Raw genomic sequence first — 15,398 nt, 5'->3', positions numbered from 1 at the left:
TACTGTTCTTTCTCTACTGAATGGTCCCGGCACCCTTGTCAGAACTCAGTTGAACATAGATGGGTGCACTTGTTCTTGGACTCCAAAGTCTATTCCATCATACGGACTTTTCTGTAGTTTAACTTTTTAAAAATCACCTTTGGAATTACTTTGGTTTGACCTTTTATCTCCAAAGCTCCAAAATTATCATTTATTCAGCTGATTGAGCCAGAATCAAATTTGCTGTGGGAAAAATTTACTAAAAAAATCAAGAAAATGGATTTCATAGCAATGTTAATACAATGTTAGACTATGTTACAATTATATGGTTTACTATTAGCATTTCCAAAGGTATAAATGTATGAGACATTACAAATCCATTTTAACAAAACAAAAAGGAAAATTATGATAAAAATGAGACACTGCATACCATAAACATATAATATGAATACATGAATAAGGATTTTTAATATTTAATTCTTTCACAAATTATGTACAATAAGAGTAAAACAGTACAATTATGCATTCAAGTTTTTTTCTTTTTTTGCTTTCAACTTTTCCTGTAGATCTGTTTATCTGCATTGCAAGGGTTGCTAGGTAATAGTTGTGTTATCGTTATTCTGAATATTTTTCTGACAGTCCATGATAGTTATTAGGAACAAATAACCAGTTTGTGCTGTGGTGGATCATTCCATTTTAATGGATAAAACACTATTTCCTTGCAATGCTCTGTCGTCCTTCTCTCTCAAATACTGTCTTCTGTCACAGTCTCTTATATTGTCACATCTTTCAGAGAAGGGACCCATACATGCAAAAAAAAGGGAAAAAATCTTGACCTGGTTGACTTTGCTGAGGTTCAGAGAGAATGGACTTTTTTCTTTTCTCAACATTCAAGCAACTCCCTTCCAAGTGTTCACTAGTTACGTGGGAAATGTGTGTTTGCACAATTAAGATTCTAAAAGGATCTTTTTGCAGATTTGTTACCTGAGGTATCAATTCACTTGTAGCATGTCTTTTCCACAGCCCTCAAATTCATTTTAAGCTCCTTTATTATACAGCATCCTAACGGTGATCATGCATATTCCGTGCCAAGAAAAAATTAGTATGTACAAACATTAAAATCAGGCTTCAGACAATTAAACACAGAACACATGCTTGGATATTAATGCTTTGAATAGACAGCTTGGGGTTGCAGTCACCCAGGTTCTCTCATTAGGTTCTGTGGATCACAGGGTGGCAAGTTTGTTCACTTGAAAGTGAACCCCAAAGGAAAAGAGTAGAAAAATCTATCGTTAATACCGTTAGAAAACGCAGAACAAGAATCAAATAATTAAAAATACTGGTCATAAAACCTCTGATCCTCTCACCATGCTCCTCAGCATTAACCTCTTGCTTTCTCTGCTTAAAAGTCAAGAGTACTGACATAGGGGTTCCCAGGCCCTGCAGTTCTGCCATTTCCCAGTAGGGGGCGACGTTACATTGAAAAACTGAACCAGTGTTTTGGCATTAACCCTGGTGGGTCTGTGTTCCTTCTCTTTTCAAGACAGTTTTTTTTAAAAAGTCCTCTATGAATACTTTTTTTCTAAACTCAAAGTGAGAGTTGAAGAACAGCAGAATTCTTCAAAGATAGTTCTTTTACCCCACTATCTTCACAGATACTTCTTTGTATGTGACATTCTTGAAGGTTGGTATCAAAGTCCCAAAGTACGAAATGCATCCCGCAAGTCATCAACCTCGTAGAGTGGCTGTGGAGAAAGACAGTGGGTGACTTTGTAATTTTTGTGTTAATTTTTTCTTTTTAAAATTTATATCTTTTGGTTGCACCGCATCTGGGATCTTAGCTCCCCCACCAGGGGTCGAACCCATGTCCCCTGCCCCAGAAGCTCAGAGTCTTAACCACTGGACCACCAGGGACGTTCCCATTAATATTTTTTAAGAAAAGAAGGGGAGAGGGAGAGGAAAGAGAAAGAGAGGAAGAAATTTTCCTAGGAGTAAAATGGATTCTGAGGAGAGTCTAAGTTAAAGATGTGAGTGAGGAAAAGAGAGGGGAGGGGATTAGGGTGGGGAAGAGGGGAAGGGAAAGGAATCTTACTAGAAGGCTGGTGCTTGGGCTAAGTCGTGTCTGACTCTTTGCGACCCTATGGACTGTAGCCCACCAGGCTCCTCTGTCCGTGGGATTTCCCAGCAAGAATACTGGAGTGGGTTGCCATGCCCTCCTCCAGGGGATCTTCCCAACCCAGGGAACGAACCTGAATCTTTTTTGTCTTCTGGATTGGCTGGCGTGTTCTTTACCACTAGCGCCACCTGGGAAACCCCAGAGGGCTAGTAGAGGGCTTTGAATTGTGAAACAACATTAGAGCAAACTCAGTTGTAGGAGAAATGACAACAAAAACAGAGAAGAGAAAGTTTTCATCAGGAAAAATAAGGGGAGAATGATAAACACACACAAACACACACGCGGAAATGTAGGAAATATAAGTAGTGCCAGGGATAGATAACTTTGGAGAGAGAAAGAAAATGAGAAGCAAAGAAAGCCCCCTCACTTACCAAAAGGATGCGTCGAAGCTGTCTAGACAGACGAACCGAATTTTCATGCAGTCCCTCCCAGGCTTTGAAAGTTCTTTCATGATTTTCCACAAAAGTATTCCAGCAATAAAAATAATCTATTTGAAAATTTAAAAAGGAGAGGGGAGGGGATGGGTCAGAGCTCAAATCATGAGGAAAGAAAGAAAACCCTGCCACCCCCTCCCCCAAAGTCTTGGGTCCACCGATTCTTTTCCTCCAATTCTCCTTGACAGCTTTCAGCCCCAAAGGCGAGTTAGGACTTTGGGGGCGAGTTAGAATTCTGTCCGCTCTCTCCTCTCACCCTGGCTTTTCCCAATCTGAATGGCCAGTCCTGCTCTGGAGAGCCGGGCCGAAAGTTCCCCGCGCACCTTTGAACGTCATGATGGCGATCTGGACTCCAGCGCGGTGCAGCCGCCGCAGCCCCTCTGGCTCGGCCTTGCGCTCCTTGTCGCAGAAGTAGAGGCGCGCCGTGAAGATCCGCAGGCTCAGGTTGGGGTACCCCCGCAGGAAGTCGGCCACGTGCCGCGCACAGTCGTAGCAGGGGCTCCAAGACGTGAACCAGGTGACGCGGTAGCACCGCCCAGGGTCCAGATCCCAGTCAGAGATGTAGCGGAGGAAGAGCAACTCCACGTGGCATCCGGCCTGGGGAGAGAGCAGAGACTCGGGATGGTGACCGACCTTGACTGTCCTGCTGGTAGCTTCATCGTCATTAACTCGTGTCCCTCCCAGCGGTCAGCCTTTTTGGCGTGTCTGTCTTTGGTTTTGTCCGAGGTTACAGAAAGGCTAAGCAGCTGCCCGAAAGGACATAATGATGAGTGGTGATCCTAAACTCTTTGCACTTTTGGCTTTGGGAAGGGAAAAGGGTGCAGATTTTCTGTGGAACAGTGGGAGGATGGAATGAGTTGAGTGGGTCAAGTAGCATCACACCATCTCAGATTTAATTTTGTTTGTGAGCTTTTCCTTCCTTGGAGAGGAAGAAACGGCTTGGAAGTGCTATTGATGTAACCGTTGTGAAAATACACGGGACTCCACTACACCAAGTGGAGAATAAAAAGTTAGGGTTAGGAGAGTCTGAGACTGACAAGTGGGTGTTGTAAAAGAGGTAGTAGGCACCGGTTGTGGTTTAAGAACAATTAAATACAGGGGTCCCTTGTTTTATTGTGCTTGGCTATATTGGACTTTGCAGATACTTTGTGTTCTGAAGGTTTGTGGCAACCCTGGTGTCATTTTTTCCAGCAGCATCCACTCACTTTGTGTCTCTGTGTCGCAGTTCGTGATTCTTGCAAATTTCAAACTTTTCATTATTATGGTTATCTGTGGTCAGTGATCTTTGTTACTAGTATGACTCATTGAAGGCTTAGATGATAGCAATTTTTAGCATTAAGCTTTAAAATTAAGATATACACTTTTTGTTTTAGATATAATTGTATTGCATACTTAAAAGAGCTGTAGTATAGTGTAAACATATAACTTTTGTATGTACTAGGGCTTCCTTGGTGGCTCACATGGTAAAGAATCTGCCCGCAATGGGGGAGATCCAGGTTTGATCCCTGGATCGGGAAGATCCCCTGGAGAAGGCATGGTAACCCACTCCAGTATTCTTGCCTGGAGAATTCTATGGACTAGAGGAGCCTGGCAGGCTATAGTCCATGGGGTCACAAAGGGTCAGACAGGATTGAAAAACTAGCACTTTCAGGAAACCCCCAAATTTGACTCACTTTATTGCAATATTCTCTATTGCAATATGCTTTATTGCCATGTTCTGGAATCAAATTTACAAAATCTCTGAGGTGTGCCTGTAATGAGTTTGCTGTTTGTATGACCCCCATGATTGTAATAGTAATCACCATAGTGAGATATAGCAAGTCCACTTCATAGTGCAGAAAAGTCATTGCTCCCAGAATCTGAAGACCTAAGTTCCATAAGTCACCCAACTCTTAGATCTTCTTATTCCTTATAAGTTAAATGGAGTTTTGTTGTGAAGACTCAGGGAGAGAGAAGGAAAGGAACACAAAAGCTTTCTATGTTTAGAATGTGTCTTATCACCAAATAGGGAAAAGATTAGAAGCTAAAACAATTGCAGTGGGACAATGAACACAACACAAATAGAGGCCAAGAAAAGTGAGATATGTCAGTGTCATTCTGCCCAGGGATTCTTCCCTGCGTTTCCACCAAGACCACATGTCAACTGCATGTTATGTAAACTCTTCTGGATTTTGGTGATGAAGTCTCTTGAAAACGTAATTCTCTCATCTTCTAGGTTTTTTTTTTTTTTAATGCTAGATGTGTTATTGCTCAGTTGGTGAAGAATCTGCCTGGAATGTAGGAGACCTGAGTTCAATCCCTGGGTTGGGAAGATTCCCTGGAAAAGGAAATGGCAAGTATTCTTGCCCACTCCAGTATTCTTGCCTGGAGAATCCTATGGACAGAGGAGCCTGGCAGGCTACAGTCCATGGGGTCCCAAGAGTTGGAGACAACTGCGAGACTAAACCACCACTGCTGCCATATTATTGAGAAGCAGTTTTTATTATTTATCTATTCATGGCCTCTCGTTGCAGAACATGAGCTCTTGGGTGCGAGGGTTCAGTAGTTGCAGCATGAAAGCTCAGTAGTTGTGGCACGTGGGCTTAGCTGCTCCAGGGCATGTGAAATCTTCCTGCACCAGGGATCGAACCTGTGTCCCCTGCACTGGCAGGCAGATTCTTCTCCACTGTGCCCCAGGGAAATCCTGATCTTCTAGTTTTAATTCATGGCTTCCCTGAATTTTCTGAGGGTCACTATGATGAATGTACTTACTGGCTTATGATCTAGGTGAGCAGGAAGGAATAGAAATCATTTGAAAGATAAAACTGAGTCATTAATTTTTCCTAATTCTTCTTCCTTCATTATTTAAAATTCCAAAGCCACAATTTGTTTTTCCATGTTTACAGTTCAGCTTGAATGAGCTGATAAGAATCCCCCAAATAAAAAATCTCTTTCTTTTGGTTTCTTCCTTAATCTGAAAAGCAATTTGGATGCTGGGGAAAGGAGAGGAAGGTTTGGGGCAGTGATTCTTAGCACTGAAACAAAGTGTGGCCTTGATGTGCCCAGCAGGATTCGGGAGGATGTTAAATGACCGCCTTTGGAACCTGTCTATTGTGGGTGCAGAGACATATAAAAGAGAAAAGATATCTCAGAAATCTAATGGAGACAAATGAACCAGGCTGAGTAGCATCATCAGCAGGTGGCTATAAAAGTGCCCTCAGTGTAGCTGCTTGGGAAGCAGGCATTAATTAATTAATAGCAAGATATTAATTGATACCTTGTTTCGAAGGTGCCCGAAGTCCAGTGAGAAGGAGGTGGGACTGTCCCGCCGCTTCACCACGTAGCACAAGTAGGTCTCATGGCGGCCCTTAGCCCAGCGCACGTTTTTGAACTGGTAAAGAAACTGTCTCTGCTTCATCAAGAGGCTGTGGGTGAGAGAGGAGGGAGGAGATGCAGCCTTCTTGGCTTTCCATCAGCTTTTAAAGAAAAATCTGTAATACTTGGGCCAAACCAGAGGAGACGCTCTTGCTTCCTTATGCTGGATGCCTAAGACTTAGTGCACTTCAGATCCACTACAAACCCCTTTTCATGCTTGTACTTAAGACCAGTTGAGACAGCAAGAACCCCAAAGCGATCCACGCTCACAGGACAGGCTCCTCCCATGGCTGCCTTCTAGATGTTGATAACTTGGAATTACAGACGTCTTTCCCAGTTTCATCTTTTCAGGTTTTCACTCCATTATTAGTCATGTCTGACTCTTTGCTACCCCACGGACTATAGCCCGCCAGGCTTCTCTGTCTATGTCAAGAATACTGGAGTGGATTGCCATTCCCTTCTCCATGGAATCTTCCTGACCCAGGGATCGAACTTCTGTTATCTCCTGCATTGGCAGGTGGATTCTTCACCACTGAGCCACCAGGGAGGCCCCAACCTCTAGCTAAATGTCCAACATAGATCTCAGAGTCTAAGTGGTCAAAACAATATTCCCAAATTGCCCTGTCCTGACCTCCCTCTCCTATCCTACCAACTTGCCATCCCAAGTATGCAGTCTAAAAGCTTGGGATCATTTTTGATTCTCCTTCACTCATATTTAATTAATTAATCATCTAAATTTATTGAGTCAAACTTTCCAATATTTCTGGGAGTGTCCCTGCTCTGTTCTCTCGGTTCTGTGCTTCAATCCAATCCCTAATCTTTCTTTTTATCACATTGTCCTGATCTCTTAACTGATCTCTCTGCCTGTAGTCCCTTCAAAATAAGTTTCCATGAGGTGCCCTAGAGATCTCAGAAAATCTAGAATAAACTCCAAACTCGTTAATTGTGGTAAAGCTTTTACAATTGGACACATCTACATTTCTAGCCTTGTTTCCTAGTATTTCTCTCTTTTCTCCCATCATTTCACCCCCTTCCTTACCCCTGTAGCAGGCCCCCTGGCACTAGTCTTTAGTTTTCTTTCCAGCCGTCTTGCTGGAATACATCTCCTGACTGAATCCTTACTTGCCTTTTTTACCCCCACTGTGCAAAAACCTACCCCCCCTTCAAAGCCTAACATCAATTTCAGCTCTTCTAGGAAGACCTCTCTCAACTGCCACTATCCCCTCTTTCTAGGCAAAAGTGAACATTAACAGCAACAAAAAAACCCTCCTGAAGTTTCCTGCTGTTCTCCACTCATCCCTATCAAAGAATTCAACTTTTGTTATCAATTGATTGCTACATCTGTCCCCCTCAGATGTAGAATGTGGATTAGAATTTCTGTGCTTTGAGTCAGGAAGTGACACTTTTTGAGTCATATGTTAAAAGTGTGAAAGGTATTTGACCATTCTCAACTTGAATATTACAAAAAAGTCGAAAGTGAAAAATTTTTTAATGTTAAAGAATTAAAGTTTAAAATACCAATTATCTACTGATAATTAGACATGGGGCTTCTCTGGTGGCTCAGACGGTAAAGAACCTGCCTGCACCGTGGGACACTCTGGTTTGATCCCTGGGTTGGGAAGATCCTCTGGAGAAGGAAATGGCAACCCCCTCCAGTATTCTTGCCTGGAAAATCCCATGGACAGAGGAGCCTGGTGGGCTACAGTCCATAGGATCACAAAGAGCTGGTCACATGACTGAGTGACTAATACTATTGTTTACTAATTAGACATACTATGTAATGATAATTATTACTGTTAATATACTTATGTTTTTCCTTCTAGTCTTTTTATGCATGTATATTTACAAGATTTGAGTTAGGCTGATCTCATGTATAAATTCACAATATAATCTAAATATTTTGCCATGTTCTTCCCACACCGGGGATGGGGGTCAGGGACAGATTGCTTTTTGTTTTTCGGCACAGTGTCTTGCATGTTATAAGCACTAAATTTTAGAGTTGAATTTGTAGAAATAACTCTCTGCCAACACAAGTTCCTTTGTAGTGTGAACATAGCACAAGCTATACAGTGTGTGTGTGTGTGTTAGTCCCTTAGCTGTGTCCGACACTTTGTGACCCCATGAACTGTAGCCCAATGTGGTTGATAACCAAAGCATCAGTAGTGAGTGTCCCTGGTTTTTGTCCTTTGTGTTTTTCAGCAAATATATCTACCAGTAGAGATAACGCTGCCACCTAGTGGCATTGAGCAGAAGTGCAGACAACTTGTCAAAGTCATGATCTAGGCAGTAATTTGAATACGGTTTGCTTGCAAGAGAATTGAAACTTATTTCAATTTTTTTTTTTTTTACATTGAGGTTTCGAGGTGGTACCGTATAGAATCTCCCTGCCAATGCAGGAGGATCGGGTTTGATCCCTGGGTTGGGAAGATCCCCTGGAGAAGGAAATGGCAACCCACTCCAGTATTCTTGCCTGGGAAATCCCATGGACAAAGGAGCCTGATGGGCTCCATAGCGTTGCAGAGTCAGGCATGACTGAGCGACTGAGCACACACACACATAATTTACATACTTCACCCATTTAAAATTCACAATTCTGTGAATATTGTCAGATGTAAACACCTAAAACTGCTGCAACTATCAGTGTACAGAACATTTTTAGGGTACCCCTCCCCCCCAAGTTTTCTCATCCATCTCTTCAGTAGGTTCTTTTTCTCCCTCCCAGGCAACCACTAATCTGTAACTATAATTATGGTTTATTTTCTAGAATTTTATTTTAAGTATACATTATCACCTCATTTGTGTCTGACTTCTTTTATTAAGTATATTATGACTTTGACATTCATCCATGGTGTTGCATGTATCAGTAGAGTTTGTTCTTTTGTCCTGCAAAGCAATATTCCATTGCTTCCATACTGCACATTTCGTATATTCACTCACCTGTTGATGGACATTTGGATTGTTTCCATTTGAGGGTTGTGAATAAAGCTTCTACACCCACTTTTGTATGGACATGTTGGTTATTGATACTTTGATAGTGAAATACATGAGATAGACCCAGAAGTCAACTTCCCAAGTATCACCTTTAGTAAATCAGTAAGCAAGGACCAGAGATTTTTAAAAGTGTTGTAATTTGAATGTTTTTCTCACACACATGAAGCTTATTGGAAATCTTTTGGGGGGGGAGTATGGGGAGGTGGGGTGCTGTGCCACATGACATGTGAGATCTTAATTCCCCAACCAGGGATCAAACCCGTGCCTCCTACAATGGAAGCATGGTGTCTTAACCAATGGATTACCAGGGAAGTCCCTGGAATCCACTTTAAATCCTGAGGCAGAGAATTAGATGTATCACCAGTGTATACATTACATATACGAAACAATATACAAATTAGTCAATCAAATTTTTATAATTAAAAATTCACATTTAACAGGAATCCAAAATGAATGTTAACAAAGATCTAATAATCACTGGCTTTATTCTAAAGTGATAATAATTTACTATGGTAAAACCACCACAGCACTACCTCTGTTACTATTACTATTGTTAATTAATTAACATAACCACCCTCAGCATACTACATAAACTGAATACATAGTAGATGCATAATAAGTACTGGAGAGGAAGAAAAAAAATTCTGTCCTTTGGGCCCAGTTTTAAATAGATTAGGCATCATCTCTTACCAATAAATTCCTTTTGCATTTAACCTGTCCTCCTGGGCTGTGTGGATTAGAAGTGGGGGAGGGGTACAATATCATGCATTGCAGGTGGTATTGGCAGGGGGTTCCCATAGGAGGAAAAAGTGTCCTGGGAGTATAAGGAAGGATAGGACACAGATTAAGGAATTCAAATGGCCTTCTACCCCCACATGAAAATACAATTTCCATCAGAAGTTACCAGTCACAGTGAATTGAATTGCATGCCTGTGACCTTGTTAAATATCTTTAATTATAGCTGGGGGCCTAGTTCCAGCACCCTATTCTCTGGTTTCTCTCTCTCTCTTTTAAGAAATATTTATTTATTTGGCTGCACCTGGTCTTATTTGTGGGATCTAGTTCCCCCACCAGGGACTGAGCACAGGCGCCCTGCATTGGGAGTGTGGTGTCTTAGCCACTGACGCACCAGGGAAGTCTTCTTTGGTGTCTCTTAAGGATGCAGAGGACTCAGTAGAGACTGTCTGTAAGGCCCACAGGTTGACAGCTGTGCCAGACAGCTGTGTGCCCTGAAGCGGAACGCTGGCTGCATCCCCAGCAATGCAAACCAGAGACAGATGGGTTAAAAGTAATCGTGACCGAGTCATCCTTTCCTGCTGCGTGCCATCAGTACTGTGCTCTGCAGATAGTATTTTCCTTAATGAAAATCACAGTATTTCCCTTTTTCTCCTGTTGAATTTCATCCTCTCTCCTTCTTTGACTCTCTCTGAATTTCAACTCTGATTTTACTGTTGCTTTGCATTTCATTATTTACAAGTATCTCCACTGAGCCTTTTTCCTCTCATACCACAGATTAGTTTTCACTGTAAACTGAGCTGACGTGTGATATTTTGCCCTCAGGTTTCTGAAGGACATTTAATCCACCATTAAGATTCTACATTGAGATTGAAGTATATGGATTAGGTGTAAATTTGCATACATTTGCAATAGAAATAGATTAAGTTCTATGGTAATAACAATTGTCATAAACTTCATGTGAAGACATCATCAAAATTTTAGAGTATGCATTAAAGAAGTAAGTTAAGTCATGTCTGAAGAAATGGAAAGACTAGGTAAAGAGTAAAAATGCCATTAACTGCCTCTTTGGCCTATAATATTAAGGAAGTTTTTTCAGTTGAATTCATCTCCTTGTCACAGACATAGTGACTGACCTTCAAGCAAATACTTTTGAATATTGGCATTTAGAAAATAATTTCTTGACTATGTAATTATTCAATAAAGTCTCCATAGTCAAGTTTTTCTTCAAGAGGTTCTACAGTTGAATGTTTACAGAATTATTACCATTACCACTACTGTTTTTAGTACAGTATTGCCATGACCTTTTCATGATTTGAGTCTCTTTGCCTGATTAATATTACTACCATAAACTATCCTAACTGCAAGGACCAGTCAATGCATGGTGCATAAAAGTACTTTCGAGTATGGAAAGAAAAAAAGAGAGAGATAATTGGGCGGAAAGCACGTAAGATCTGAACAGAAGATGAGACAGATCCAGAAAAATAACTGTGCATCTTGACCAGGCAGATCCTGTGAGTCAGTGTTAGGGGAGAAAGGGAAAGTTTGCACATCTTATTACTCAGATTTGCTCTGAGAGGAAAGCCAGAGCAACTACCCACAAGCAGACTGCTTTACCTGTCCATGGTGGAATCCAGTTTGTCTTTCTTGGCTCCCTGAAGATCTTAGGAAGAAAAGCTTGCCTCCAGCACTTCTGCTGCACTGGCTGACAAGGCACCGGTCTCACACATTCAAATTTGAACTCAGCCCTTTAGGCTCCTCCCCCCAGCAGCATCACCACCAACAGGTACCCCATACCCCAGCAGGCTTCCTCCTGTTTGGGTCCACTGGAGGTGGGTGGGGTTTTCATAGGCAAAAAATCACAGAGAGAAAATGACTGCGGGCCACTCTGCCTAATGTATAGGTTCCTTTAGTTCTGCTTCTTTAAAAATGCAGTCTACCCTCCACAGGTAGTAAAGATCAGGAGACAGGAGGAGTAGACAGTTTGTATATTGTAATCCTGGTTAAAAAAAAAAAAAGATACCTTTATTCATTTATTTATTTCTTGGCTGTGCCTCAAGGCTTGTGGGAATCTTAGTTTTCTGACCAGGGATTGAATTGAGGCCATAGCAGTGAAAGCACCAAGTCCTAACCACTGGATTGCCAGGAAACTCCTTAAAATGGTATCTTTAATTTTTAAAACATAATAATAACAATAAACTTAAAAGCGTCGTGTGTTCGATTAGCCAAAAGCATCTATTTCTCATTTAATTACACAATAGCTCTGAGTCTCAATGAAGACCGACACTAACTGTTCCTGCTTGGTTGCTGGCCAAGTACACTCAGGACTTAGGACAGAGGTTTTTGCCTCCCAAACCACTGAATTTTTTTTTTTTTTCCTTTGATTGCTTTACAAGAGTTGCTAAAAGACTAGATGATTGCACCAAAGGATAGTTTTTTTTTTTTTTTTTTTTATCTTATATATTGACCTTCCCCCACTACCTCTTTGGAGCAGTCCTTCAGCTATTGGGGAGAAAGCAATGACAACCCACTCCTGTGTTCTTGCCTGGAGAATCCCAGGGACCGGGGAGCCTGGTGGGCTGCCCTCTATGGGGTCGCAGAGTCGGACACGACTGAAGCGACTTAGCAGCAGCAGCAGTAGCAGCTCAGCTGAGCTGCCGCCTCCTGGGCACCTCATCTTGCCCCAAATAAATATGCAACTCTCAACTTGTACATCTTTAGAGGACAAATGTATTTTTTGTGTGCCTATTCGAAAAATTTAAATTACGTATGTGGCTTACAGTGGGCAGCACTGAGTTGAAGGATAACCAAAGGAAAACAGCCATGCATGTAAATCCTGCAAGTTCTTTAGTAACAGCTTTCTCTCTCTTAACGGTTCCTCCCAAGAATCATCTGAGATAAAAGTCACGTCTCCCCGCTAGAGGAGTAAGACCTCGGTAGCACACTAGGTTCTCTGCACCTCTCGGCTTGCGCGGGAGCGGCGGGGCGGCGGGGGCAGCGGCACCCAAGAGCCTCGCGTAAAGGATAATTTTTGCATACGCTCATCTTTTCCACAGAAGCCATATATTAATTTGAAGACAGAAGCAGCAGCATCTCAAACAACAAAAAGATTTATTTCATCACACAGAATCAGCCTCTAAGTGACTGCACTGAACTTAGAAAACAGGTTGGGCTTTTCAAATAAGATGCTTTAAGTTCCCTCCTTCATACAAGCTGGTCTAATATTTTTACTTCTCCCTCCTGCGTTCATATGCATTCTATCTGTTCATTCAGTAGACATTCAATACCCACTAGGTGACAGAAGCTGCCAGGTGCCGGTGTTGCAATAGTGAGCCAAGCGGCCAGGGTTCTTGCTCTCTTTCTGCTTCAAGGCTTTAAAAAATCGTCTACATGTTAATAATCCTCCCCCTGCCCCAGTCTGTAGTTCTAGCCTGGAACTCTCCCTTGAACTCGAGGCAAGTATGCCCATCTTCCACCTCAGCATCTCCCTCTGGATGTCTGGGCATTTCAAACATGGCTAAAACCGAGCACCTGTTGTCTCTCCCAACGTATAATCCGGTCCTCTTACCTCTTTGTCTCAGTGGCACTCAGAGCCATCCTGGCCATCTTCTTGGTTGCTCTCTTTCTTTTAAATCTTGTGCCCGAATCCTGTTAACTCTCCTTTCAGAATAAATCCAGACCCTGACCACTTGTCACCACCTCCAGATCTAAGCATCCTGAAAAATTATATTCAGCCGCTCAACTGGCCTTCCTGCCACCACCTTTCTTCAGTTACAGTCTATTCTTACAGCAATCAGAGTAATTCTTGGGGCGGGGTGGGGGATATATATATATATATATATATATATATATATATATTTATTAAGATTTATTTTCCTTTTTGGCTGCATGGCATGCAGGATCTTAACTCCCTTACCAAGAACTGAGCCCATGCCCCCTGCATTGGAAGTGTGGAGTCTTAACCACGGGGCCACCTGAGAAGTCCTATTTTTGAAATATTTTCGATCATGTCACTCTGCTGTCAATTCTCCCTGACCCCTCTTTTTCTCAGTAAGAAGTCAACATCTTTACAAATGGCTCCCCAGACCCTCTGCCCGGCCCTCTGCGCCTGCCTTACCGCTCTCCTTGCTCTGCACAAGGAACACACAGGCGTCAGCCTCTGCATTTGCTTGTCCCTCTGTCCGGAATAAGCTTCCTCTTACTATCATTACTGCTTGGTCCTTTGTCTTTACTCAGATACTCCTTGTATCGAGTTGAGACTTTTTCTCGTCTCATATCTAAAATGTCCACTATATCCCATCACCCTGACCTTTCTCTTTCCACTTCCTTAACATATATTTTTATTTAGCACTTATAACTTCAAATATGAAATTGTCTATGTTCACTGAGTCTTAGGTCCATGAGAGGTTGGTTCCTCTGCAGGGATTCTGCTGGTGGTGGTCTAGTGGTTAGCAGGCTTCCCAGGTAGCACTAGTGATAAAGAACCCTCTTGCTAATGCTGGAGATATCCCTGAGTGGGGAAGATCCCCTGGAGAAGGGCATGGCAACCCACTCCAGTATTCTTGTCTGGAGAATCCCATGGACAGAGGTGCCTGGCGGGCCACAGTCCATAGGGTCGCAAAGAGTTGGACACGACTGAGAGACTTATCACGCATGCACACCAGTGATTACCACTCCATGCTTTCACTGCCAAGCTCGCTGGTTCAATTCTTGGTTTAGTTTCCTCTAATTGAGCGAATTAAGATCCCACAGGCAGTGTGTCATGACCCCCCAAAATAGAAAAAAAAAAAATTCCTCTGCAGAGGCCAAGGTGGGATCATCCAAGGGCGTGTAAAATCTGATCCTCTTGTTTCCTCAGATATGAGTAGTATCTTTACTATATTATCAACTGATTGTCTAGAGAGTGACATGCACACACATCCTTCCAAAAGAAGTTTAAATATTAATTCTCAGAGATGGTAACATGACAAAATCTGAAAATTAGAAAAAAATTTCCCAACTTACCCCAGTGGGAAGCTCAGTTCCTGATACTGATGGTGGGAACTTGACGTGATCTGACAATGCTGATGAGCTCCTTTTGTATATTCTCTCTCTTCAAATTATGCCCTTTTGTTCCAGGCAGAAATAGGAAAACAGACTGGCTGCTGATGCACCTGCTTTGTTTCTGTTTAGTTTTGGATTGGTTTCTGGGATTCTAACTTTTTTTCCCCCTTTGGCTGCACTGCAGATCATGTGAGATCTTAGTTCCCTGACCAGGGATCAAACCTGTACCTTCTGCAGTGGAAACATAGAGTCTTAATCACTGGACCCCAGGGAAGTCCCTCTAACTATTTTAAAAGGCACAATTCAGTGGTATTAACTACATTCACAATGTGCAGCCATCAAAAACCTTTTTCATGACCCCCCAAAAAAACCCATAATCATTAAACAGTAACTCACCATTCCCCCTGGCCGTCTCTGGTAATCTTATATGGATATGATGATTGTAAACACTCGTAAGTGGAAACATACAATCTTTGTCCTTTTGTGTCTGCCTTATTTCACTTTTCATAATGTTTTCAAGATTGATCCATGTTAGAGCATGCATCAGAATTTCATTCCTTTTTATGATCTGCCTTACTTCAAAGCTCATGCAATGCTATCTTGCTGGTAAAATCAACCTTGCAGATCTTAGTCAGATTGACCATATCCGTTTAGAAATCTTCATCAGAGCTGCAGAGAAGAGTCTT

At 42.1% G+C, this 15,398-nt stretch overlaps 1 protein-coding gene across 1 annotated transcript; it reads right to left on the bottom strand.

Annotated features, from left to right (window-relative positions):
* Nucleotides 1-382: 382 nt before the first annotated feature.
* AICDA (activation induced cytidine deaminase) lies at nucleotides 383-11,530 on the bottom strand. Its single transcript, XM_061417984.1, has 5 exons — nucleotides 11,287-11,530; nucleotides 5,846-5,993; nucleotides 2,913-3,186; nucleotides 2,527-2,642; nucleotides 383-1,724 (listed from the first exon to the last, which is right to left on the bottom strand). Exons 1-5 carry the CDS (start codon nucleotides 11,292-11,294, stop codon nucleotides 1,671-1,673), a joined length of 600 nt encoding a protein of 199 aa, XP_061273968.1. The 5' UTR covers nucleotides 11,295-11,530; the 3' UTR covers nucleotides 383-1,670.
* Between the last annotated feature and the right edge of the window lie 3,868 nt (nucleotides 11,531-15,398).

The sequence above is a fragment of the Bos javanicus genome, chromosome 5, assembly GCF_032452875.1.
Source record: "Bos javanicus breed banteng chromosome 5, ARS-OSU_banteng_1.0, whole genome shotgun sequence".
In the NCBI taxonomy this organism is placed as follows: Eukaryota; Metazoa; Chordata; class Mammalia; order Artiodactyla; family Bovidae; genus Bos; species Bos javanicus.
Note: the sequence above shows the minus strand (reverse complement) of the source record. Positions and strands in the feature narration are given on the sequence as shown.